The following is a 23228-nucleotide window of genomic DNA, read 5'->3' on the forward strand; positions in this document are numbered from 1 at the left end:
CCTCTCCCCATCTCTGTAAACTGATATCTCATGAACTGTGGCCCCATGAATCTTGGGTTCTGTCAGGCAATCCAGATTACCTTCAGGGGAAAGATTCCACCCTAAACACTATCAACATTTCTCAATGCATAACTTCAATCTTTTTTTTCCCCCCTTCTGGCAGTGTGTTTAATAAAGATCATTTCCATCCACTTAAGTCTGAAAGCAAACACAGAAATGTTCTCTTGAAAATGCTAGAATCAGTATGGATGACAGGGTACATTAAAATGTATAAGATGCTAGACTTTTTAATTAATACAGCACAGAAGAGATATTTATAGCCTGCATTGTAGCCAATTGTGTATTTAAAGGACAGATTTGAAAAAAAAAAACAGTCATTTTAATATGCAAAGGAAGTACCAACAGGGAATTATACATGTTAAACCAGTCATTAGACTGAAATGCAAAGTCTCTTTTTAATTAGAAACCTCCCACGTGGTCTGGGCACAGTTATAAAGAAAAAAAAAACATTCTGACTTCTAATATAATCTTACAAATCTTATTGGTTGCTAAAACATTTCACACATACCTCCGAAATGTCAGCAAGGCAGCTTCAGTGACCCGAACACTTTCTCAGCAGATGCCTGGGCAAAGCATGACTGTTTTCCAACATGGCTTCCTGTGGGTGTGATAGCCCATGCTGGGCAATAGCCTGGTCCCATCACTCCTGAGCAATGCTACAGTGTGTGTCAGTCCCCACTGGGGGAAGGAAGGATTGCGGCCCACCCACTGTAGAAAGCCAGGCCAACATTCTCCAAGCTATTGCTGAGTTTCCTGCATCAATAAATCTGATTATGTGATCTCTGCCTTGATGTAATTATCGGTAAACTCATGAATCTGGCTTGGAAAAAAAATCCGTGGTAGAATCCAGGGCCTTCTGCGTGCATCTGATTCTAATGAGCATAGACTCAATTATCACGCACGCCTACCTCCCTACCCTTGGCTTTCCTTTACCAGAACCTCCACAGAGGCAGAGCAAAAATTACTTATCACTGTAGGGAGGAGAAAGAAAGTCTGTGAGTTTGGATCCCAAAGAGTTCAAAGGTATACCATAGTTTCCCAGTGCTGCAAAAGACTTTTAGCATCAATAATAATAAATGATTGCTTTAAACACCGTCAGAAACCTACTTAGGGAAACTTCAAGAATATTGGTCCTGAGGTTTAGTAACTCAAGTTGAGTCAAAGAACCAAAGCTAAACTTAGAAGGAGAGAAGATCGTGATGACATATTCTTTCATGAAAGGGAAAGCAAGAGGGTCCAGGGACCTTCTTCCCTCTCCCCCATTGGTGGGCTGCCTGACTCAGAGTATCTCCCTCATCAATCCTTGCTTTCCTCTTGTGTGATTTTTTTTGTTCTTCTAAACCAAAATTTTAAGAAAAAACTATTGTGGGCCATTTTCACAGTGTAGGTCACAATGAGATCATCGGCGTGTGTCAAGTAGGCAACGAGGCTGAGAGACTGGGCAGAGACCACTGGAGTGAGATGCTGTCCTATCCCCGGAAGCCGATTGCACACTGGCACTCCCTAGTGGAGGTAAGAGCTACCCCCACGTGCTTCACAAGGCAGAATGGTAAATGCCTTGTTGTGGAATTGCAAAGGCCTCTGAATGCATGAGAACACCAGGCTCTGAAATCACAAGATGGGTTTCCCTGGTGGCATTGCCTGGAGTCACTGGGACTTACAGGCAATCTGAGGTTCTTGAACATTGTATCAGAGACCATCTCTCTCTTGTATTGTACTTGAAAAAGATCAGGATTTGCTGACTGCACACAAAATCCAAGTGAGTATGGACTTGCCATTTTTTAAATGTTGCCTGAAGCCTGACTTCGTAAAGAATTCCAGCCTGGCACAGAAGTCTTGAATTCTCAGACTGATCTAACACCTATTCGATTCTGAGTCAGTTGGATAGTGTCCAGTGCAACTACATTTAATAATAGTAAATAGGTGAAATGGAAATTTGTTTGTTTGCTTGTTTTTTACAAAAAGCCCAGAGGAAGTCATTCTAGGATCTCATAGTGATAAATAGTAACAGATTCCATGATCAGCAAAGACCTTGACTTCTGTCTTTCTGCTTTGCTGTATCAATGTGTTTTATTTTTAAGTTTTTTTTAAGTTTTTACTGTAAAGGTGGTATACAGAGGGGTTGCAGTTACCAAAGTCAGGTAATGAGTACATTCCCTTTTGAACAGTGTCACCTCTTCCCTTGTTTTCTCCCAGCTTTTCCCCTCCCAACCCTCCTCCCCCACAAGATGTATAGTTTGTTTTCAACATGATATCCAGTGAGTATCACTGCTGCATTTGTTCACCCTTTGTTCCACCATTTCTGTGTTCTCCCTTACCCTCCCCCAAATCAGATAAACTTACATACCAGACAAAAGGTACAGAAATCAAAACAACAGCAAAAGGGGAAAAACAGAAGAAAAAAAAGTGGAGGTGGAAACACAGAAAAGAAAAAAAAAAACCTCTTGTTTTCATTTCTTGGAATTTGCTTTTTTAAACACCATTTTATATGTTCATATGCACAGAGCTAATACATTTTTTTTTTTCGCCAGTCCTGGGCCTTGGACTCAGGGGCTGAGCACTGTCCCTGGCTTCTTCCTGCTCAAGGCTGTAGTACTCTGCCACTTGAGCCACAGCGCCGCTTCTGGCCGTTTTCTGTATATGTGGTGCTGGGGAATCGAACCTAGGGCCTCGTGTATCTGAGGCAGGCACTCTTCCCACTAGGCTATATCCCCAGCCCCAGAGCTAATACATTTTAATTTTCCTCGTATTTACCTCATTGCACAGTATGGCTGTTAGGCTCTAACCATCATATATCTATTGGCCAAAATAAAAGGTAAAGGGGGCAGAAATGAACAGAATACATATTTCTTAATAAGAGATGGGGAGGGAAATGAATCTCTGAAGGCAATCAGTCATAACTCTGCCATACCCACCTTCCCCTACGTATTTCCTTTTCCCTTCCCATTCACTTGCTTTCCCACTCTTCATTTATTTGCTAATTCGTTTCTTCAGAAGTAATTTGCAGCCAGACACCTGTGGTTCAAGCTTATAATCCTAACTATTCAGGAGGCTGAAATCTGAGGATCAGGGTTTGAAGCCAGTTTGTGCAAGAAAGTCCATGAGACTTTTATCTCCAATGAACCAGCAAAAATCCATAAGGGGTGGTTCAAGTGGTAGAACACTCACCCTAACTGAAAAAGCTAAAGGACAGTGCCCAGGCCCAGAGTTCATGTCCTAGCACTCACACACAAGAAAAGTAATTTGCACTCAGTAAATAATATTTCTGAGGGTAGCCTGCCATGTAGGCATATAAAATACAGCTGTGAATGAGAAACCATCTTTTCCTTTGTGAAACTTGTAGATAATGAGAGAGACAGAAGATGGAGCATAAGTTTAAAGTGTGCAGCTTGCAGTTGGAAGTGTGGGGCAGTTGATAGAGTGCTAGCTAGTGAGTGAAAGTATCAGGTACCAAGTTTGTGTCTCATTCCCAGACCTAACATAAAAAAAAAAAAGAAAAGAAACAGTTATCAGATTGCCATCCATTGAAAGTGCTACAAAGGAAATAGGTGTTTGTTGAGCTTACAAGAGATTTTCCATTAACCCTCTCTCCTTCCAGCTTTTAGTAAGTCAAAAGTATAGAGCTCTTGGCAATGGGAACACCAATAAAACACCCAAGGTTATTTACCAAGGGTATGTAGGCTTTGGGCATTATGTAGGCTTCTCCCAGTCCTGCCGTGTCCTTGCCAGAGCATCTGTACCACACGCCCTTCAACCAGATGAATCTGATCCAAGTGAACGTGGAAGCAGCTGTGGAGAGGGCCCCAACCAGATGTGAGGACAAAGAGACATCTCCATTGTAGGATCAGCAGTGATGGGAGACTCCAAGCAGCAGAGCCTCTGGCTATATTCAAAGAGAATCGAGCTTCCTCTCTTTTGCAGTTACCTAAAGATTCTTTGCCCTAGGCCATGGAAGCTAAGACTTTCCTGGGCTCAAAATTAATCCCTAAGGGAGGCTCCAAAGGACCTATGAGCTGCTTGAGAAGTAGCTATGGGACTGACACCAACTGAACCATATCTCACTCCACTTCCTGATAGAATTCTTAAAGGAGTCCATCTTCGGGCTCATTAAAGGGTCCAGGTTGCCACTAGAAGTGCCAATATTTCATATATATACACACATACCTGTTATTAATATACTTCCTGTACCCCAAATACTAGAAATAAAATCATAGGTAACTTTAATTCTGACTTGTTATCAGGAGTGTCAAAGCTCTATAGCAGAAAATGTGACAGGAGTAACAACTAGAGGTACAGGGAGGCTGAGAAACGAACACTTCTTTTTCAGGACTTGGGGAATACTGAGGGTACTTGGCAGGCAGCCCCCTCGTTGTGGTGCAGCATCCCTAGTCCTGAGCAATAACCACTGTCCCACAAAGCAGCAGGTGGAGAGCGGGCCTCAGAGCCTTCTTCCACTGCTGAGGGAAAGTGCTTAACAACTCTGTCACCTGGGAGATGCTTCTTAAGCCCTGAGCACTCAGCTTTTTGCAAATCTGTGTTCAACAGTTATGTAAGTGAGAAATAAATGTCTTCAGGGTTAAAGTACTGCAACTTGGGAGTCATTGCTACAGCAGCTAGAATTACTTCAGCTAGTACAATGGTTGTTTCTGGACTGTTGTAGCAGAACTAAGGAAATGAAATGCTTGCACCCCCTGGTACGAAATGCAAGCTAAGAGAGGCCTGTTCCTTCCCTGTTGCTTCCTGTCTCTTTGAAGTCATGCTCTGGACTCCAGATCCATCCTGCGAGGGGAAGTGTGCCTTCCCTTTTTAAAAATAAACATGGAAGTGGCAGAAGTGGAGCAATGGCACTGGGGGAGATGAAAGCAGGTGGGTGGTAGGCCATGCTTTGTTGGATGTGATATGGGTAGAAGAGGCCATAGGCAGCCCTGAGACATGTACACGGTGAACTTGGGGGACCTATATCCCATTGCTGGACTGCCACATGCCGGTTAGTGATTGAGTTTTCCCTTTTGGCTTCTCTTCTGTAATGTGGCCCTAGCAGTGCCTGTCTCTCACTGGCACTGATGAGGACGAAGCACCCTCAACTAGGTGAAATGCAGCGCTGAGGGAGCACACAAGCGCTCAGTGATGTTCTCACCCACGACCATTACATATGTCCCACATTCTCACTGGCTGCTGTGTTTCCTCCTGAGACTGCATCATATAAGGAAATGTCACCCATAGTGTTTGTCATGCAGGAGAGAAAGGGAAGCCCCATGCCTGCACCTCAATATCAACTCAGACTAGGGGAGCAGCTCACTCAGCAGTTGGCTGGGGACAGAAATATACTGTGCATATTTGGCTGTAAATATGTAACTTGTTTTGATGTCTTGTAGAATTCTACTTTAAGACAAAAGCATTACTCAATCCCAGGACTGTTGACAAATGTGTGTGGTGTGACTGTGTGATGTGACTGTGCACACTGTGTGTGCATATGCACATACACACATGGATACTCACATACACATACATGATCATCGTGTAAGAGAGGAGACAGAAAAAACAAGGGGAAGCTGGCATTTAATGTGAAGGGAGGCTGGCCTGGCAGAAGCCTCTCACTGCCCAGGAACCAAGGGGCCAGGCTAGAACTGAACCCTGAAACCTGCAGAGACCTGGCAGCCTGCTTAGGGCTGCATCCAGCTCTCTCTGACCTTGGCAGGGAAGGTGGCAGATGGAGTCTTCAAAGCCAGTGAGTTTAAAAATCCGTTTCTCTCTCAGGGATTCTGGATGGCTTCACTGCACACTCAAAGGTCAGCCAATACCACTCCATCTACTCTCCATCATGACAACAGCCAAGAAAGCTGGGTAAACTCCCCCAGAACAGGCCACTTGGGACTTGGAGATAGAAGCATCCCCTCCGTGGGACCACCAGAGAGAGCAGAGAGCTAGGGGCTCATGCCACTACGTCAACCTCTGTTTATCAAACTTAAGATGGTGCTGGCCCAGCGACATATGGCCCCACCTTTCCCACCCTTCTGAATGTCACGCTGACCTACATCATGATCTCTGAGGAGAGGAACAAGAAATAGGTCCAGGGTTGCATCACTCCCCTGAGTACTGCAGTATAACTTCTGTGTTTATGAGCAGTGAATTTGGCTGAATGGGCAGCCAGGCTTACAGGTGCCATTTGGTTACATTAACTTTTAGTGTTATGGGAGAATGAAGAACAACAATCCAATCTGAATCTGTAGTAAAGACCAGCCTCATTGAGCTAGGTACCCATTCCAGTAGGAGTTTGGGGAGTAAGTAGCCCTGGCCGCACAGGAAAAACTTACTAGAATGAATACATCTGCTTCCCAGAAGATTCTGAAGTGGGAGAATGAGAGATTTAAACACTCTGGGTGAGTTGTGATTCACCGTGGACTCAGGCAGGGTGTGGGCGGAGCTGACGGAGCCATCAAAGTCCTGTAAAAGCACATGGCCATCGCGCTGCCTTGTTCCTCTAGCTAAAGTTAGCTTAGAAGCCACATTTGCCTCTGGCTTCTCCCTCAATCCATCCAAATTTAGGATTTTAAGCTGAAAGCGAAACTAGAACTTCTCTTCTTCCCTTCCCTTCCAATCTCTTCTACCAAAGACTATTTCCTCTTCCTGTCAGGTGGAAACTTTCTTTCTGGCATAGCATGGTTCTCCTCTACTGTGACATCTTCAACACTGCAGAGTTTCCTTTCAGCATGTAAAGGAAATGTTCGGAGCTTAGAAGTTTCCCATTTTTCTCAGCAAGGCCTGGCCTTAATATTTTTGATTCATGCTAACTTTAGCTGATTGTTGACCTTGTCTTATCTACCTTTAACTTACAGAAATAGATGGCATGATTCAACATGTGAGACAGCATGATTTATAGGAAATAAAGACAACGTGCTTGCCAGTCATATTCATGCCTGTAATGATTACCTAAATATTGAATTAGTAGTTGATGAATGAATGAAAAAAGTAAATGAGACATATAATGAAACAATCGGGCTCACTTAGAAATACTGAAGCTCCAGAATTCCTCATGCAATAGAATCCCTATTCAGTACTCCAAGTCAGTTCCAGGCAAGGTCCAAACAGTTGTGGTGAATGAATTTATAGCAGACTGTTCTAATTCAGCCCCAGGCTTCCATGAGATTTCCCTTTAAGAGAGAACATGAGCAGAGGTCATTTTCTCCCTTGGTTCCCAGGATGATAGGTGGCCTTGAATGTTGAGTACAATTGAAAAACAGACAACAGAGGATTCTTAGTAAAGCACAAAAGTCACCCCGCCCCCACCCCTGAACTGACATGGGTAGCCAGGTCCCCCCACCCCTCCCGCCGCCCTGAGTACTCCAGGGAGGGAGCACCTTTCATGCTTTCATCCCTGTGAGGAAGCACAGCCCCCTGAGGTGAAGAGCAGACTGACCCTGAGCCAGAGTGGGTCAGGAGGTGGCAAGGACAGGAGCCCTCCAGTTGGCTTTTGTTCACTGGGGAAGCATTACAGCAGTAATGACTTGCTGCACCTATCTGTGGATATAAGGTGAAAATAAAGGGAAGGGGGGAAAGTGGGAGAGAATGAGGGACGGGGTGACACTGTTCAAAAAGAAATGTACTCATTACATTACTTACGTAACTGTAACCCCTCTGTACATCACCTTTACAATTAAAAACAATAAAGGGACTTTAAAATTTTTTAAATAATAAGGACTTATTTTTAAGATTTTTGAAACCAAAAGCTAAACCAGTTTTTTTAATTTAATTTTGCTTTATTGTAAGCATAATGTCAGAAGGGTTTCAGTTACACACATAAGTAAGGTAATGAGTACATTTCTTGTGGAACATTGTGACCTCCTCCCTTGGTTGTTTTCCCTCTTTTTCCTCCCCCAAGTTGAAAAATTCATTTCCAACATAGTATATTGTGACTATCACTACTACATTGGTTCACCCTTTGTCCTTTGTCTCACCATTTTGTTATTCCCCTTCCCTTCTTCAAATCAGATAAACGTATATACAAGAGACCAAAATCAAAAGCAGTGACAACAAAGGATAAGCCAAAGGGGGCGGGGGGGGGAATGAAAGAAAAAAAGAATAACTTCACACAGTACATTTGCATGAAGCTAACCAGCCTGTAATGATGGGATTTAGCAGACCAATGTCCATTAACACTTGTAAAGCTACTGAAGCAAAACTAATTGCAGAGACCATAACAATGTACTGCACGTTGGGGATCTGAACACATGAACAAACCTGTTAGAATCTGTGTCAGTCTGTGTCAGTTGGTATAAGTGGTCAGAATACAGTTTGGATAAGCAGGAGAGGTTGGTATTGATGGTGCCTTGGGTTTCCTATTGGTGGAAAGCGTGCTCAGCATACAAAGCTGAGACTACTCAGACTTTTCCAAGCAAGTCTTATTTCTTATATTGAATTATCTATACAAAAAGGAGGATGTTAAGTGTTTTCTCACCTTCAGATAGCATCCAAAATGGGTGACTTTCTTAAAAGCCTGTAGAGATAGTAAGTGTACAAAACTTGGGAACGCTTGAAGTAAATACTAGAAGGACAAAAGATAACAATGATGTGATTTAAAACATTTCTGCCTGAGCGGAAAGTCAATTGCATCTTGACTTTCTCATTCACAAGTGACCTTGATGCAGCCGTCTCTGCCCGGGAGGGTCACACTTGAATAGTTATTAAATAGAAAGGTGGATGACAATGGACTTTAGTCCTCTCCATCTCCAGGAAAGACATTGAGAGGTGACAGCTACACAATGAGATGGGCCGATTCTTCCCCCACAGATGAGAGACTCAGACTAGTTGGTACCATGCCACTCTCTCCAGAAGAGCTATGGCCACTGTTGATAGTCTGGGAAAGGACATTCTCCTTGCCTGGGGAAAGGGCCTGAGATGAAGGCAGAGCATCATGGCAGAGGGCATCCCAGATGGCCACTGCGGCCAGAAATCTCTTTCAGGAGCTGCGTCTGTCAAGCACAGCCACTCACATGATCACCAGTGCAACTGGCTGACAGGACAGTGCTCTGTTTGTTGCTCTTCCCAGTAATGGGAGGGGGAGGACAGAAGCACTGGTTATTTTGAAGTCTGAGGGAAGGTAGATGAAGGGGATAAAAGAATACAGGGACTTGCCTGCCATGACATGTATCGTTTATGTCTTGCTCACTGTGATGTGCTTGGTACCTAAGAAAACCCATGGCAACTGTTATACCATCAACAAACATTCCTAATGAAATCGTTTATTGATTTTTCTGTTCATGAACTTGCATTTTGAAACGGTCATAGCCAAAAGACTCAATCATACACAAATAGCTATTTGCAGTTTACAAAAAGCAAAACTTTCTGCTTTCCTTTTATATTTATGTTCCTTTGTGGGGGGAATAGTCAAATCATACATGGAATTGAAGAGCCTGTGGGAAGTCCCCATTTATGATTGTCCCCTGGGGTTGGAAAAGGCACAGCTCCTGAGCAAGCTACTGTCCATTCCCCTCAGCATCTCTTGTTTAGCAACACTATTTTAGAGGCTTTATCCTTTTTTCCCTTTATTTTTAGGGAAAGCAGTCCATAGTGGTAGTAATACATATTTTCTCTCATCTCAAATAAAATTCAAGGCATGAAATGTGATGACATGGGTAATCAAAATGCTTAAAATAAAGAAGTGGGATTTTTCTTAAAAGCAGAGGGAAGTTTCCAAGTCAATGAGCAATTGCTTAATGCATTCTCAACTCGCCTATATAATATAGTATAGTGAGTTGTATCCAGAAACAGAAGCAGTTATGAATGAGGCAGGAAAAGATGAGTATGTTTTCACTCCTTCACTGAGGATACTGCATATTGATATGTGTTCCAACTCACAGACTTTACTAGAGAAAGGTCATAGAACCAATCAAGAGAGTAAATACCATCCAAAGGGATTAAGAGTGACTACAAATTTAAAAATGTACACATCCTGGATTTTCCTTCCTGTTGCTAATGCTTAATGAAGTCTCTGAAGCCAACAAGGAGATTTAGGTCCCAGGAAATCCACATCTGTTTTCACTTTCCACTGAACCTTATCTGCATTCTGTCTCTACTGGGGACTAAGTGTTTGTGACCCTCCAAATTTCCTATGTTGAAATCTTAGCCCCCCATGTGGTGCTCTGAAGAGAATGACTATGTAGTAAGAGCTGTTCCTTCCAGAATGAGATTAGTACCTTCTGAAAGAAGTCTGCCATACAAGGATAAGCAAGAAAGTATGCTCTGTAAAGAATGACACCCAATCTACTGGCGCCTTCATTCTCAACTTCCCATCTCCACAACTGTGAGCAATACATTTCTGTTGTTTATGATTCATTCTGGCCAGTCATCTAAAACAAAGAAGGCATACTCCTTGTGCCTGGAGTCAGGGGGTTCCAGCCAAACAAGGCAGGGTTACACCAAGCAACCCGGGATCACTAGAGAAAAACACCATCCAGGTTATGGAGGAACTCAGCAAATCCATAAAGACGATAGATAACAAGGCTAAGCTTCTGATGTCCCTATCCTAGTTCTGGAAGCTTCTCTGCAGAGATATTGAGTAGGCCCTCCAGTGGCATTTATGTTCTCTAAGGAAGGAACCAAAAGCCAGGCAGGTATTAGGGTAGGCTCTTGGTTTTGAAGAGGGGGCCAACTGAGTGCAAATTTGAAGGACTGGAGATCCAGCTTTGAAGGATTCTGGCAAGGTGAGTTGGGCCAAGCTGTGGCAGAGGTGAATGGGGTGGAAGTTCTCCTCACTCAGACACCAAGGGCTTTTGCCTGTTGAAGACTGTGTCATAGGACCCCAAAACATGGAGGATAGCCACAGGAGAGAAATCTGCATCTCCATCTTGGGTCTGCAGGGTGACACCAACAAGATGTTCATAGGTAACAGAATCTGATCTTTCAGTTGCCTTTTTAATCTTGGGTTCTTAAATATTTCAGAATGTTTCAGGATTAGAACTAATGGCTTCCATGCTATTCCTTACAAAGACTGCAGGAATTCCATTGCTTTCCAAGTGTGAAAATAATATACGTGAATATAGAGTTGCCTAGAAATAACTCTTAAATCAGAGATGAGGCTTCAGGGCTACTTGCAGAGAAAGAAATCATAGCTGACACAACCCTCTATTCTCACAACAATAGAGGGAATCACAAATAGCCACCAACTAGCAGTGTTTGAGTTAGGGTAGCATCCAAACCCTCATTTACGATGCACCTTGAGCACCAGCTCCAGCCCTTCTGCCCCTCCCATGTGGCAGTGGGCACGGAAGAGTTAATAACAAAGGCCTTGAGAAGGCTGCCCTTGGTTGCAGGGAAATCACTTTTAGTTCTACTTGCTGTGACCAGAGGAGGTGCTTGAAAGCAAGAGAGGGAATTATAGGGAAGCAAAGGACTTTGGAGTCACATGAGAGTCTTGGAGAACTACTCAGTCTAGATCTTTCCTTCCTTCTACAGTTTTAAGCCCCTAGGCTTGGATCCGTTGGTGTCCCGCTGTCCCCAGTTCCTACTGCTGAAAGACTGGGAACAGAATACTAACCCTAGAAACACCATGCTGAGCCCCTCACTGAAGTGGAAGGGAGCGGTGTCTGAAAGTTAAAAAGAAAGTCCTTGAGCTGTTGTAGATGACTTAGAAAATCATCTGTACCGCCTAGAAGAGGACTACTTGAGAGAGAATAATGGAGAAGCAGACTACTAAAGAAATAGCTCTGACCTAGACTTGGGGCTCCACTCCTTCCTAACCTAAAAAGGATGAGAAGAGCCAGCACCACTGCTTCCATTTTCAGAGAAAAATAGGTGGCCTCTGGTTTCAAGGCTCTGCACTGTCGACAGGACGTGGTTGCTGAACAACTGCTGAGTGGAGTGTGATGGGAAATTGTTATATAAGGTTCCTTCCATGTGATTGAAGAAGCTGAAGAAAGAGTATGTTTGGGAGAGGGAGAGAAATATCAGAGGGGCAGGTAGTGATGAGGAATGGATTCTTGATGTTATTGAGGGGAGGGGAAATTGGAAGCAATACCTTCATTAGCATTATCATGGATTCATGTGTTGATTGTAGAATGACAACTTGCTGAGTCTGGCCCAGACTGCATAGTTCACAGTTTTCCTATATGAGTCTAGATTATTCACAGTCTGTTTATATGCATGCATTTGTTCAAAGGTAAGTTCTTGGCAAACTCAATGTAAAGACTTACTTGACTATTTGATATTGTAGCGTTCAATTTTAGGTCTTTGAGGGGTTGTTTTTGCTTGTTAACGAATGTGTTCCACAATGCAATTTTAATTTGTAAACTGAACATATGCAATATACAAATGTAAGAGCTACTATGATCAGAACAGCTAGGAGTTAAGGAGAACAAATTCACTGAATCAGAAAAGCAGTTCAACTGGCTAAGTTAAAGTTCCTGGTAGGCTACTCTAGCTGTGCTGTGTCACTAGTGTCTAACAACAGGAAGGGAAATCTCAGGTCAGCTCTGCCATTTGGAGCTGTGGAGCTTGAGCAAGTGCCCAGATCTCTCTTGAGGGATCATTTCCCTTCTCCATAAAGACGTATTTTAAATGCCTGTTGTGACAATTAAATGATATAGCATCTATGCATAGGTTCTGGCAGTGAAAGATGCTCAGTAAGTGTTTATTTGATTTTTCAGCCAATTAAAATCTTGGGAAAATATAACTCTACCCAGGCTTTTCAACAGCTGATTTTCAGCAGCGCAGTTTTAATGTTCAAATAAGGATAAATTGCTGGGAATAGTCCAAGTTTCTCATTTCTTGGCTTCTGAAATTTCCAACGCTTCACAGAGACTTTGGTGTGAGGAATGTAAGCTGTAGCAATGTATCTCAACAAGTCCCAGCTCTATGTGCGATTGAGCAGTATACTTCCAATGTTCTTGCCAACAATTCACAGTAGGAATATACATGTGCAGGTGCAAAGGTAAAACAAAAATTTCATAGTATAATAAAAAAAAAGATATTGGTCAAAGCCATTAAATTAATTATACAACCCCAATAAGAAGGCACTGTTCTCAATGAGAAAAACACTAAAGTAAAGGGATACACACTTTCAGAGAGGCCACTATAATTTTGGTCTTCTCTGCAGTTATTTTAGAAAGTGATGTATCTATACAGCTAGAAGTTGGTGGATCACATTGAAATCCTAGCTGCTTAGGAGGCTGAGATCCAGAGATGGTGTTTCAGAGCTAACCTGGGCAGAAAAGCCATCAAAAGTCCATCTCCAAAATAACAAGCCAAAAGTTGGGCTGAAGATATGGCTCAAGTGCTAGAGCTCCCACCATGAATGAGCAAGCAAGTGGAGCAGCTTGGCTCATGGCCCTGAGTTCACACCCCAGTAGGTCCAAATGAAAAAGAAAAGAAAAAGATATGACATCTTGGTCAACAACACACATTTCTGAGATCATCCATTCTGATCATTTCTCTGAAAGACTAGACACAATTCTAGGCTTTTCATCACATGTATTCACCAAGAATCAACATCATCTCTTGGCTTTAGCTTCTCTATATGGGATGCTATATGCTTGGGTTTTTGTTACCACAGTTGCACAAGCACTAGTACAGTATTATGTTTTTTGCCACAGATATTTAGCTTGGGGTTTGGAGCCATGCTTTGCCTTGTGGTGCTAAACAATGTCAAGATAGCGATTGCATGTTTATCTTGGAAGAAAAGTGTTGTATAAAGCCACAGAAGGAGAGAGAGTTAGTTCTCATTGAAGGGGAGTGTCCCTGCTATGAAGAAGCCCCCTGAGTGATGGCTCCGCAGGACTCTTTTAGTCCTGCTGAGGACTAGGCATTACACTGGGGACACAAGAGTGAGGACCTCCAAAGGAGCTAGTAGGAGCCAGTGACAGTACATTGTTCCAGTGTAATGCCATGAATTATGTAATTGGTGTTTACACAGTTTGTATGGGAGCATAAATGAGAACATGCCCAACCTTCCACAGGAGGAGAGAGTGGCATCTAGAAGCATAGAAGACTTCACTTGAGCAGGCTCTTAAAAATGAGTAAAAATCTTCCCGTTGAGCAAAGAAGAAAAGGAAAAGAATAGAGATCAATGCCTTCAAAGGCACAAAGTTGTGAAAGGGAAGGGCCAGTGTCTGAGACACCAAGGCATTCAAATGATTACAACAGAGCAGCTGGGTGGGGAGAAATGAGGCCAGAAAGGGAGGGGGAAGGGAGTTTGCCTTTCCACAGGGACAATAACGAGAGCTTTGGAATGATTTTAAGAAGCGCTGTAGCTCAAACTGACTTTTTTCAAAGGATCACACTGACCATCTGGAGGAGGTGGACAGGAGGGGCTGAGGCTGGAAGCAGGAACAGCTGCAGTGGTCAACATGAGCTGTGTTGGGGCTTGAAGAGGGCAGAGTAGAGGGGATGGATGGGGAAGCATGGACTTACAAAGGCTTATGAGCTAAACCTGAATGAGAGGTCAGGAGAAGGGAAGTGTTTGGGATGATAGCCAGTCCTCTGTGTTGACCAGATGGATGGTCCTGCTGTTTACTGAGCTACAGAATGGCAGAGAAGAGACTGGGGGCTTGGGATAAGGGTTGTGAGAGGGGACGCTGACAAGGAGAGATGAAAGAGTTTCAATATGTGTTCCCTGAGCAATGGAAAAAGAAATTTTTAATTGGTCGTGGGGCTTTAACTCTGGGCCCAGGTGCTGTCCCTGAGCTCTTCTGCTCAAGGCTAGCACTCTACCATTTAAGCCATTGTGTCACTTCCAGTTTTCTGGTAGTTAATTGGAGATTAGATTCTCATGGACTTTCCTGCCCAAGCTGGCTTTGAACCACAATCCTCAGAATTCAGCCTCCTGAGTAGCTAGAATTACAGTGCCCAGCCTAAGCTATGGAATTTGATAAAATGCGCCATTCATTTATTACCTTCTAAAACAGAATTTGCATTAGTTACTTACAGTTTGTCACACAAACACACACTGTTTGATGGCAGGTTGGTTGACTGACTTTTTTCCATGAGATTACCAGATCCCTTGAGGAAGAGTACATCAGAGAGCTCAAGACTGTACTGAGAAAACCTTTTCCTGAAATAAGGGAGGTTGCACTAGTTCCCTGTAGCCCAGGTGTCAGTGTTGGAGAGCTCTGGACTCAGCTGTGACCTCATGGTAGAAGAAGAGACCTCACTTCGGACAGGCAGGTTCTGTACCTTTGCAGCCTCTCCCTGCTGAGGCCTAGAGTGAAGACTGAAAACAAAACACAAAGCTAGAACACCATCAGCAAAGGACCTCAAGTGGATAAGGCTGGCCTCTTTAACAAAGAATGCAGTGGGAGCAAGGGCTAGTGAGAGGCTCAAGGAGACAGGAGCCTTGATACACAGAACAGGCCACAGCATGGCAGAGGTGTAGCAAAATCAATTCAAATCAATTTTGAATTCAACTTAGTTGAATTAGTTATATCAATGCAGCACGGTGCACCATCCCTGTCTGCTTGTCTGTGTGCTCTGGTTGGGCTGACTACTCCCGAGTTTTTTGGTCAGCCTCCCCTTAAGGAGCACAGTTTCAGTGGAATGACTTTATCTGGTGGCATCTGGATTGGAAGGACAAGATGGCAGGAATTAGAAAGTGAGGACTTCAAGTTCAGGGTGCCTTCTAGTTTCTGGGCTGAAAAAAGTAGTTAGAAAAGTATATTGGCTGGAAAGAGATTTCTTGCTTTATTGTCAGAACTTAGAAATGTGTTTTCATAGGCTAAGAAAAAACCAGTAGGGAAGAAAAGGTTGAAGGTACCCATGAGAGGGGATAATTAATGTATGATAAGCTTGACCTGGAGACATAAGGCCCAGCTCTGCCCTTCCCATAATAGCTCCCAGAATAGTGGCATCTGGCTTCTGTGGCCTGTGGAATGGGTATTACACCATGCAAAAAGTTAAAACATACCTGTGCCGCTCTCAGAACAAGATCACAGAACCCAGCACTTAAGAAAAGTCTCCTTATACCACTTTCCCCAGCTATCAGAATTGGGGTCCAGCCAGCGGCTGCCTCCTCTTCTGCAAAGCCTTTGGTCCCCAGGCTCTCTTTACATACTGCCAGGAAACAGCTCCTCCCTTTTCCATCCTGGCTCAGAATAGAAAGGGCCTCCTTCTCTACCCTGGTCCCTGTCAGCTTTGCAGAGCTAAAACTGCACACACACACACACGCACACGCACACATACACGCACGCAAGGGTGCATGCGCCACCCCATACAACTCCCATGTCCCACCCCTGACTCTTAGACATCACATTTCCATTCAGACTTCACCTCAGATTTCAGCATTAGCTCTTGATACAGAGGTTTCTTCCTGTTAAGTTGTCTCCTCCCAGGTACAATTCACAGCTTACCTCTCCATTCACCTCCAGCACATGTAGCTGCGGGCAGTCTTTGAGTACTCATTCGGAAGTTCTATAGGGTCCAGTGCTGATGCAAGAGGCCATTGCTCCCCACACAGAAAGCAAACCCTCAGTGTGCTTTAATCAGACAACTCCCAAGATACTCAGAGAACGAAACAGTCTAAAAAACGTTCCTAATATTCCAGTCGACCAGGGAGGACAATGTTTCGGGATAGACTGGAAGAAATTATACAGTCTTTATACAGCTATAAAAGAGGATCAGGACTGAGATAGTGAGTCAGAGAAGCTATAGGAGATGTGTATGGTCTTAGGTGTTGCATGGAGAAGAGATATAATATTTAGGACAATGTTACAGCCTTGTAGGCATGTCAGCTGACCACTTAGAAATGCACAGATGAATGTGCTAAGCCTTGCCTGGAAGCTGTGCATCTGAGGCTGAAACTTGAGAATCCTGTTTTGCCAAATGAGACCCCACAGCGCTAAGTGCAGAGACAGCAATCTAGCTGTGAGGGAGACTTCCTGGAAGTCTGCTTCTATTAAAGATGGAATATCTGACAAATTCTTGAGTTGCTTTGATAGAAGGTATGAGAACACGTGTGACATAAACAGTAGTCCTTCCGATGCTAGCTGGACTAAATAATGGGAAAATGTATCATCTGGCCAGAAGGTCCAAGTGAGTGTGAGAGTTCAGGGATTGTGATTCAGTGTTTAATGGGGATGACAAGAAGAGCAATTCTTTGGGTCTGGCTCACTTCATTTCCCTCATTGGTAATAATTAATATATGTCTAGGATAGTCCTCGCAGGGGATTACATAGCTCATTAGCTATGTATATATGATCATATAAGATGATGCTAAGCAAAATGAACTCCAGGATATGGGAACAAGAGGTTTTTCATAGTTGTTGTGATTTTTAATATACTACATGAAATTATTTCTTTTTTCTTTCCCTTTTCTTCCCTATGGTTTAGCCCTTGTTGTCACTGTATTTGATTTTGGTACCCTGAATATTGCATATATGTTTATCTCAGTTAGGGAAGGGAAGGGGAATGTCAAAATGGTGAGACAAAGGACAAAAGGTGAACCAATGCAACAGTAATACTCACAAGACAATATGTTGGGAATTAACTTGGGGGGGAGGGAAGGTAGGAGAAAATGAGGGAGGGTATAACAAGTTTTGCAAGAAATATACTCACTGCCTTACGTATGTAACTGTAATCCCTTTGTATATCACCTTTACAATAAAATTAAAATTTAAGAAAAGAACAATTCTTCTCAGGCTTTTGGGCATGCTTCCTTTGGATACATCTTTTGGTATCAGCAGCAACATGTATGCAGCTCTAGAGATTGGGTCCAGATAGGCAAATACCTAGAGGAAAATGTAATTGTTGTAGTTCACGATTAGCAGTAAGGAAAACCTCACTTAAGCCCCAGTCTTTCTTTTTCTTAATTAATTAATTCATTTTTATTGTAAAGGTGATGTGCAGAGGGGTTACAGTTACCTAAGTCAGGTAATAAGTATATTTCTTTTTGAACAGTGTCACTTCTTCCCTGGTTTAATCCTGGGGTTTTACCTCTCCCCAGAAGTTGTACAGTTCATTTCCAACATAGTGTCTAGTGAGTATCACTGTTGAATTAGTTCATCCTTTGTCCCACTATTTCTCTCTCCCTTACCCTCCCCAAACTGATCAACTTACATACAAGAGAAAAGGCACAGAAATAAAAAACAGCAACAAAAGAGAAAAATACAAAACAAACAAAAAGTAAAATAACAAAAAAACCCTCTGTTTTCATTTCTTGGAGTTCATTTCGATAAGCATCATTTTATATGATCATATGATCATATGTACATAGCTATTGAGCCTTTGTGATCCTTTCCTAAAAATATCCTCCTTTGGTCTCACTGTGTGAAGGTTTAGAGTCCTGTTTAATTTCTCATGTCCAAGTGTAAGTTTTTGTCTTTTACCTTCCATTGTGTTTACTTATAGATTTATAGGCACATTCTAATTATAACAAATGAGGAAAACGATGCAACCTATGTTTCTTTGGGACTGACTTATTTCTCTTACTATAATTTCCCTCAAGCCTTTCCATTTTCTTACAAATGGTGCAATGCCATTCATTCTGATGGAAACATCGAATTCCACTGTGTATATATCCCATATTTGCTTTATCCATTGTTCCATTGAGGGGCATCTGGGTTGATTCCATATCTTTGCTATGGTAAGCAATGCTGCAGTGAACATGGTTGTACAGGTAGCTTTAGTGTGGTGTTACTTGTGGTCTATTGGATATATGCCCAAGAGTGGAATTGCTGGGTCATAGGGAACCTCTATGCTTCATCTTTTGAACCTCCATACTGCTTTCCAGAGTGGTTGAACAAGTTTACATTCCAACAGTAGTAGCATTCCCTTTTGGCTCCATCCCCGCCACCATCTGTTACTTACCTTCACGGTGAGATGTTTGCCAGTTTGAGGAGCAACGTGGGTCAATCTAGTCCAACCCTGGAGATGGATCCCTTCTTCTGAGACATCATAAAATAATCCTATCCTCCTCCTTTGTAGCAATACCTCTTCAATACAACTCTATCCACTCAATTTTCTCATAACTCTGGACTCCAGGATCCACCCTTCTTTTCTTTTTTTCTTTCTTTTTTTTTTTTTGGCCAGTCCTGGGCCTTGGACTCAGGGCCTGAGCACCATCCCTGGCTTCTTCCCGCTCAAGGCTAGCACTCTGCCACCTGAGCCACAGTGCCCCTTCTGGCCGTTTTCCATATATGTTGTGCTGGGGAATCGAACTGAGAGCTTCATGTGTAGGAGGCAAGCGCTCTTGCCACTAAGCCATATTCCCAGCCCCAAGATCCACCCTTCTTGAATTGCGTACAGTTGCATGTACCACAGAGCAGCAAATGAAGTCTGGGTCCCAGAATTTACCTGATTCAACAGCGTTCATTGAGCCTTTTCAGACAAGATTTGATCCCGGCAGAGATAATCATCCAGAGATGATCTGGGCTAATCTCTGCTAGCCTCCTCCCCACAGCTACCTATCACACTTCTGCACATGTGTTCAGCACTGTACTTCCAGTGGAGATGGCTGAGATGAGGAGATTTTCTTTCTCCGAAATCCCACACTACAGTTCCCACACCTGAGGAACTAAAGAGGGAATCTGACTGTGTTTCCCCCACCACACATTTCTAAGCAAATCTTAGTCCTTGCCTCTTAATGTTTCTAAGCTCAATCCAGGATGAACATGATGTCAAGCCCAACTTTCAGGTCCCTTGTCACATTAGGAGCCAAAAAGTTGAAGCTATAAAGGCACCTTTAGAGCTCCCAAATGTACTTAGCACAGGGCTTGTGACTCTAGCCTTCTTCATCTGAAATCCTGGATTTCAGCTACTCTCCACACACCTCTACCCCAGAACTGCACTGGCCACCAGCTTCTCTAGCTTTCACTTCAGTTAGTCTCCCTTCTTTATGGTGCTGAGCCTCACTGAACTTCTATTAACAATTATCCCCAGTCTTGGTGTTCTCAATGTCCCCAACTCATGAAAGAATATTTGCCCCAATGGCCAAGTATTTGTCTTCCAAAGAACAAACAGCCCTCTTCTGAGCCCTCTTGCCATTAGTCTGCTACCCTTTGCTGCCCTCTCCTGGCCATTATTATCTCTGTAGCTAGTCCTTCAGGGCTTTGATGGGTTCAAGGATGCATTAATTCAACAAACATTTATGATGTCTAGACACTGAGAAATAAATATATAGTGACTAACCTTCAAAAGAACACAGCTGGGAGAGGGGAGGAGGGAAGTGGGAGGAGAAGAGGGAAAAAGAAACAGGAGAGAGATGGGAGAAAGAAAGAGGAGGAAAAAGAAGAAGGTGGAATGGAAAGAGAAGTGGGAAAAGAGGAGAGGGAATGGAATGGGGAATGGATTCCTATAGAAGCTGACATGTGTGCATCATTCTGCAGATTCTCATCATCCCTCTGCCTAACACTTTTACTTGAAAAAAAATATCTCTGGGAATTGAGCACCTTTTTTTTCCCCCTTTGAAGTTGGACTTGGAGATCTTTGATCTCCCTCCAGTCTGTGATTGACCTAGTTACATCTCCTTTTGGCCTCCCTATTGATTAAATGTTTGTTTTCAATTATTAAATGCTTCTGTGCAAGTACCAAGCAGGCTGCCAGGCACCTGCTCAAAAAGACAATGGGAGAAAATGCTGGTTCCATCTTAACAGCTCAGGAAGCCCAGTTTGTTGGGTGCTCCCTGGCATGGTGTTATCGTACTCATGGCTGAGGAAGGGGGAGACTCTGTACTGCATGGATAACATGCTCCCCATATATTGGGGAGAGAGCCACAGAGAAGTTTAGCTTATGAGTACCGTGGCACCTCAGGAGTGTTAAACGCCAGAGGGGAGCTGCAGAGCTGAGAGGGCCCCAGAGCCAAGACCAGAATTTCCAGCAAGTTCCGCTGAAATCCTCGCCTATAATATGCCCACTTCATCCTGAAACTGCTCTTCTCCCCCAGCTTCTCATTTCCAGATCCTAATATCTTAGAGAGGATAGCTGGCAGGTTGCAAATCAAGGATAATTCAAGAGGCACCCCCATGTCAGCTCCATTCATCACTGTATAGTGTACCTGGCAGATAAGAAGATCTCCATAATTCTCTAGTAGGTGGTGAATGAACACATGAATTTTCCATAACTATCCAGACAAGGGGCTTAGTTTCTGCAAAGAACTTGATCATGCCTGGAATCACTGGATTCCTGGAGGCAACCACTGCTGTTAATTCCAGACAGAAATAGATAATCTAGTTTAGCCTATGAGACATCAAGAGAGTATAAACTAGGAATCACAGAGATGTCACCAGTTTGCCTTCAAACCAACAAGAGGACTCCCACATCATACCTGAGTTGATCCAAGAGCGCCCTTTTATTAGCCTGATGTTCAGTCCCCAGGATAAGAGAGCCATACGAGCTGCCTGCTTAGGGAGATTGCCCTAGTAAAGAAAGCTGGAGGAAAGGATTCTAGCAGCAAGGGGAAGAGCAGAGCAGTGTGCATTGCCCTGGAGGGCCAGGGATGCAGAACAAATCCATGAAAATCTAGTACCTCCGGTCTGGAAAACAAACTTCTTTAAGACCTGTCCCTTCTTTGATAAATGGGAAAGGCTTCTGTAGGTAGGTGGTGATCGACTTTTCCTGAATGATCCAGCAGGGGCCGTAGCTCATTTTGTTTAAAACTACAGCTGGTTAGTAATTTTGGCCTCAGACAGTAATTACAGCTGCCAGGACTCCTTGGAGAGATAATTACGGAAAGGATTCAGCACATTCGTTTTATCTACACACTTAACCATCAATTAAATCATTACCATCTAAGCCTAGTCCAGAATGTAGGGATGGTATGTGAATATATAATTTTGAAGTTTGTTTTCAAATGGTTTTAAATGAAAAATTGCCCAATTTTCCGCAGCCAATGGAAGCCCACGTGTGTGCGTGTTCCCTGGGAAAGCATCGCTAGGAACGTCTCCTGCTCTGTGGTTACTGCCTCTGTAGAGGCCTGTGCCCACATCAAGAACCAAGCAGGAATGGACTGGCAAGGTGGAAGGCTGAATTTTGCCTTTGATCTCTCTTGGAGTTCACCATTTCCCAAAGTAGGAAACTAAGGACTAGGAGTTAGCGGTCTGTGGCTGTTCAACAAAGCCGTTTCCAGGCAATCCTCTGCTGGGATTCTGCTAGGGCCCTGAGCACCAGCCCCGACTGAAAGTCAGAGATGGGATCTTTGCACATTGTGAACCCATATGTAGTTTTTACATTTAAAGGCACACCTCACCTTTTGCCACCACTGCTTCTGAGTTGTGAGTCGTTGAGAGTTTACAACTATATTTATGCCTCGTTCGACTTATTTGGTAGGAAGGGGACTGATTCATACCCAGCAAGGAGGGGTAACCTCTAAAATTGTACCCATGCTGCCTTGATTGCCTTAGCTGTCTTAGTTCCTGTCCTCCCTGAAACCTGGTAATATTGCTTTCTATTTAACTCTTTAACCACACACTAATATATCCTACCTAATAGAGCTTTTATTAGACTTAAATGAGAAAATGAAAGGTAATGTGTTTAGTGCAGTGTCTGGCCACTTAATGGCTGCCAGGTAAATTTTATTTATGAATGTTGTTTAACAGACAAGTAGATATGGGAGAAGAATGAGAAACCAAGGGGGAACTGAAACATCTTAAAATGTGTCTCTAGGAGGTGACATTGATCAAGAGGCATTACACTCACAAATTGATGTGCTGAATTAAAACTCTTTTCAACAACTTTGTGGGAGAATTCTAATTTAAAAATTAATAATGATAATGATAATAAAATGTGCTTCCTGGAGAACCAGGGATTCGATCAAGTGGAAATGTGAGCTGGTGCTGTCCCTGGGCTAGCTTTGTCTCAGGTCTGCGGTCTAGCCTTGGACTTCACAGCCATTGGCCTCTGGTCTTTGTGTCTCTCCTTGGTGGCTGACTGTATTATCACCCTGCACCCTCTTCTGCCTGGTCCTGCCCTCCCGTCTCCCCTGTTTGGTGCCTCCCAGGAGCTTTTTGTCCGCCAGTTCCCAAACAAGCCCACCATGTCTGCCTACATCTTTCATGATCTTTGCTGTCTCTGTGGACCTTCCTGGGATGACACTTAGACTTAATTATGCCCTCATGTTTCTGCCCTAAGTCATTTTTTGTTTGTTGTTGTGTCTACACTACATCTTTTAAGGACAGAGGGCTGACTGATGACCTATAATGACTCAACTGCTTTCTACCCTCTGGCCCCACTATGTTTTTAGTACTGGAGTT

General features: G+C 43.3%; 1 protein-coding gene across 1 annotated transcript in view; it reads left to right on the top strand.

The window, feature by feature from the left end:
- Window positions 1-23228, top strand: part of Syt9 (synaptotagmin 9) — a 165564-nt gene that overhangs the window by 125369 nt on the left and 16967 nt on the right. Inside the window, exon 6 of the mRNA XM_048359917.1 lies at window positions 1443-1572. Within this exon, the coding sequence (XP_048215874.1) occupies window positions 1443-1572 (130 nt within the window). The remainder of the gene's footprint in view (window positions 1-1442; window positions 1573-23228) is intronic.

This window comes from Perognathus longimembris, chromosome 13 (assembly GCF_023159225.1).
Source record: "Perognathus longimembris pacificus isolate PPM17 chromosome 13, ASM2315922v1, whole genome shotgun sequence".
Lineage (NCBI taxonomy): Eukaryota > Metazoa > Chordata > Mammalia > Rodentia > Heteromyidae > Perognathus > Perognathus longimembris.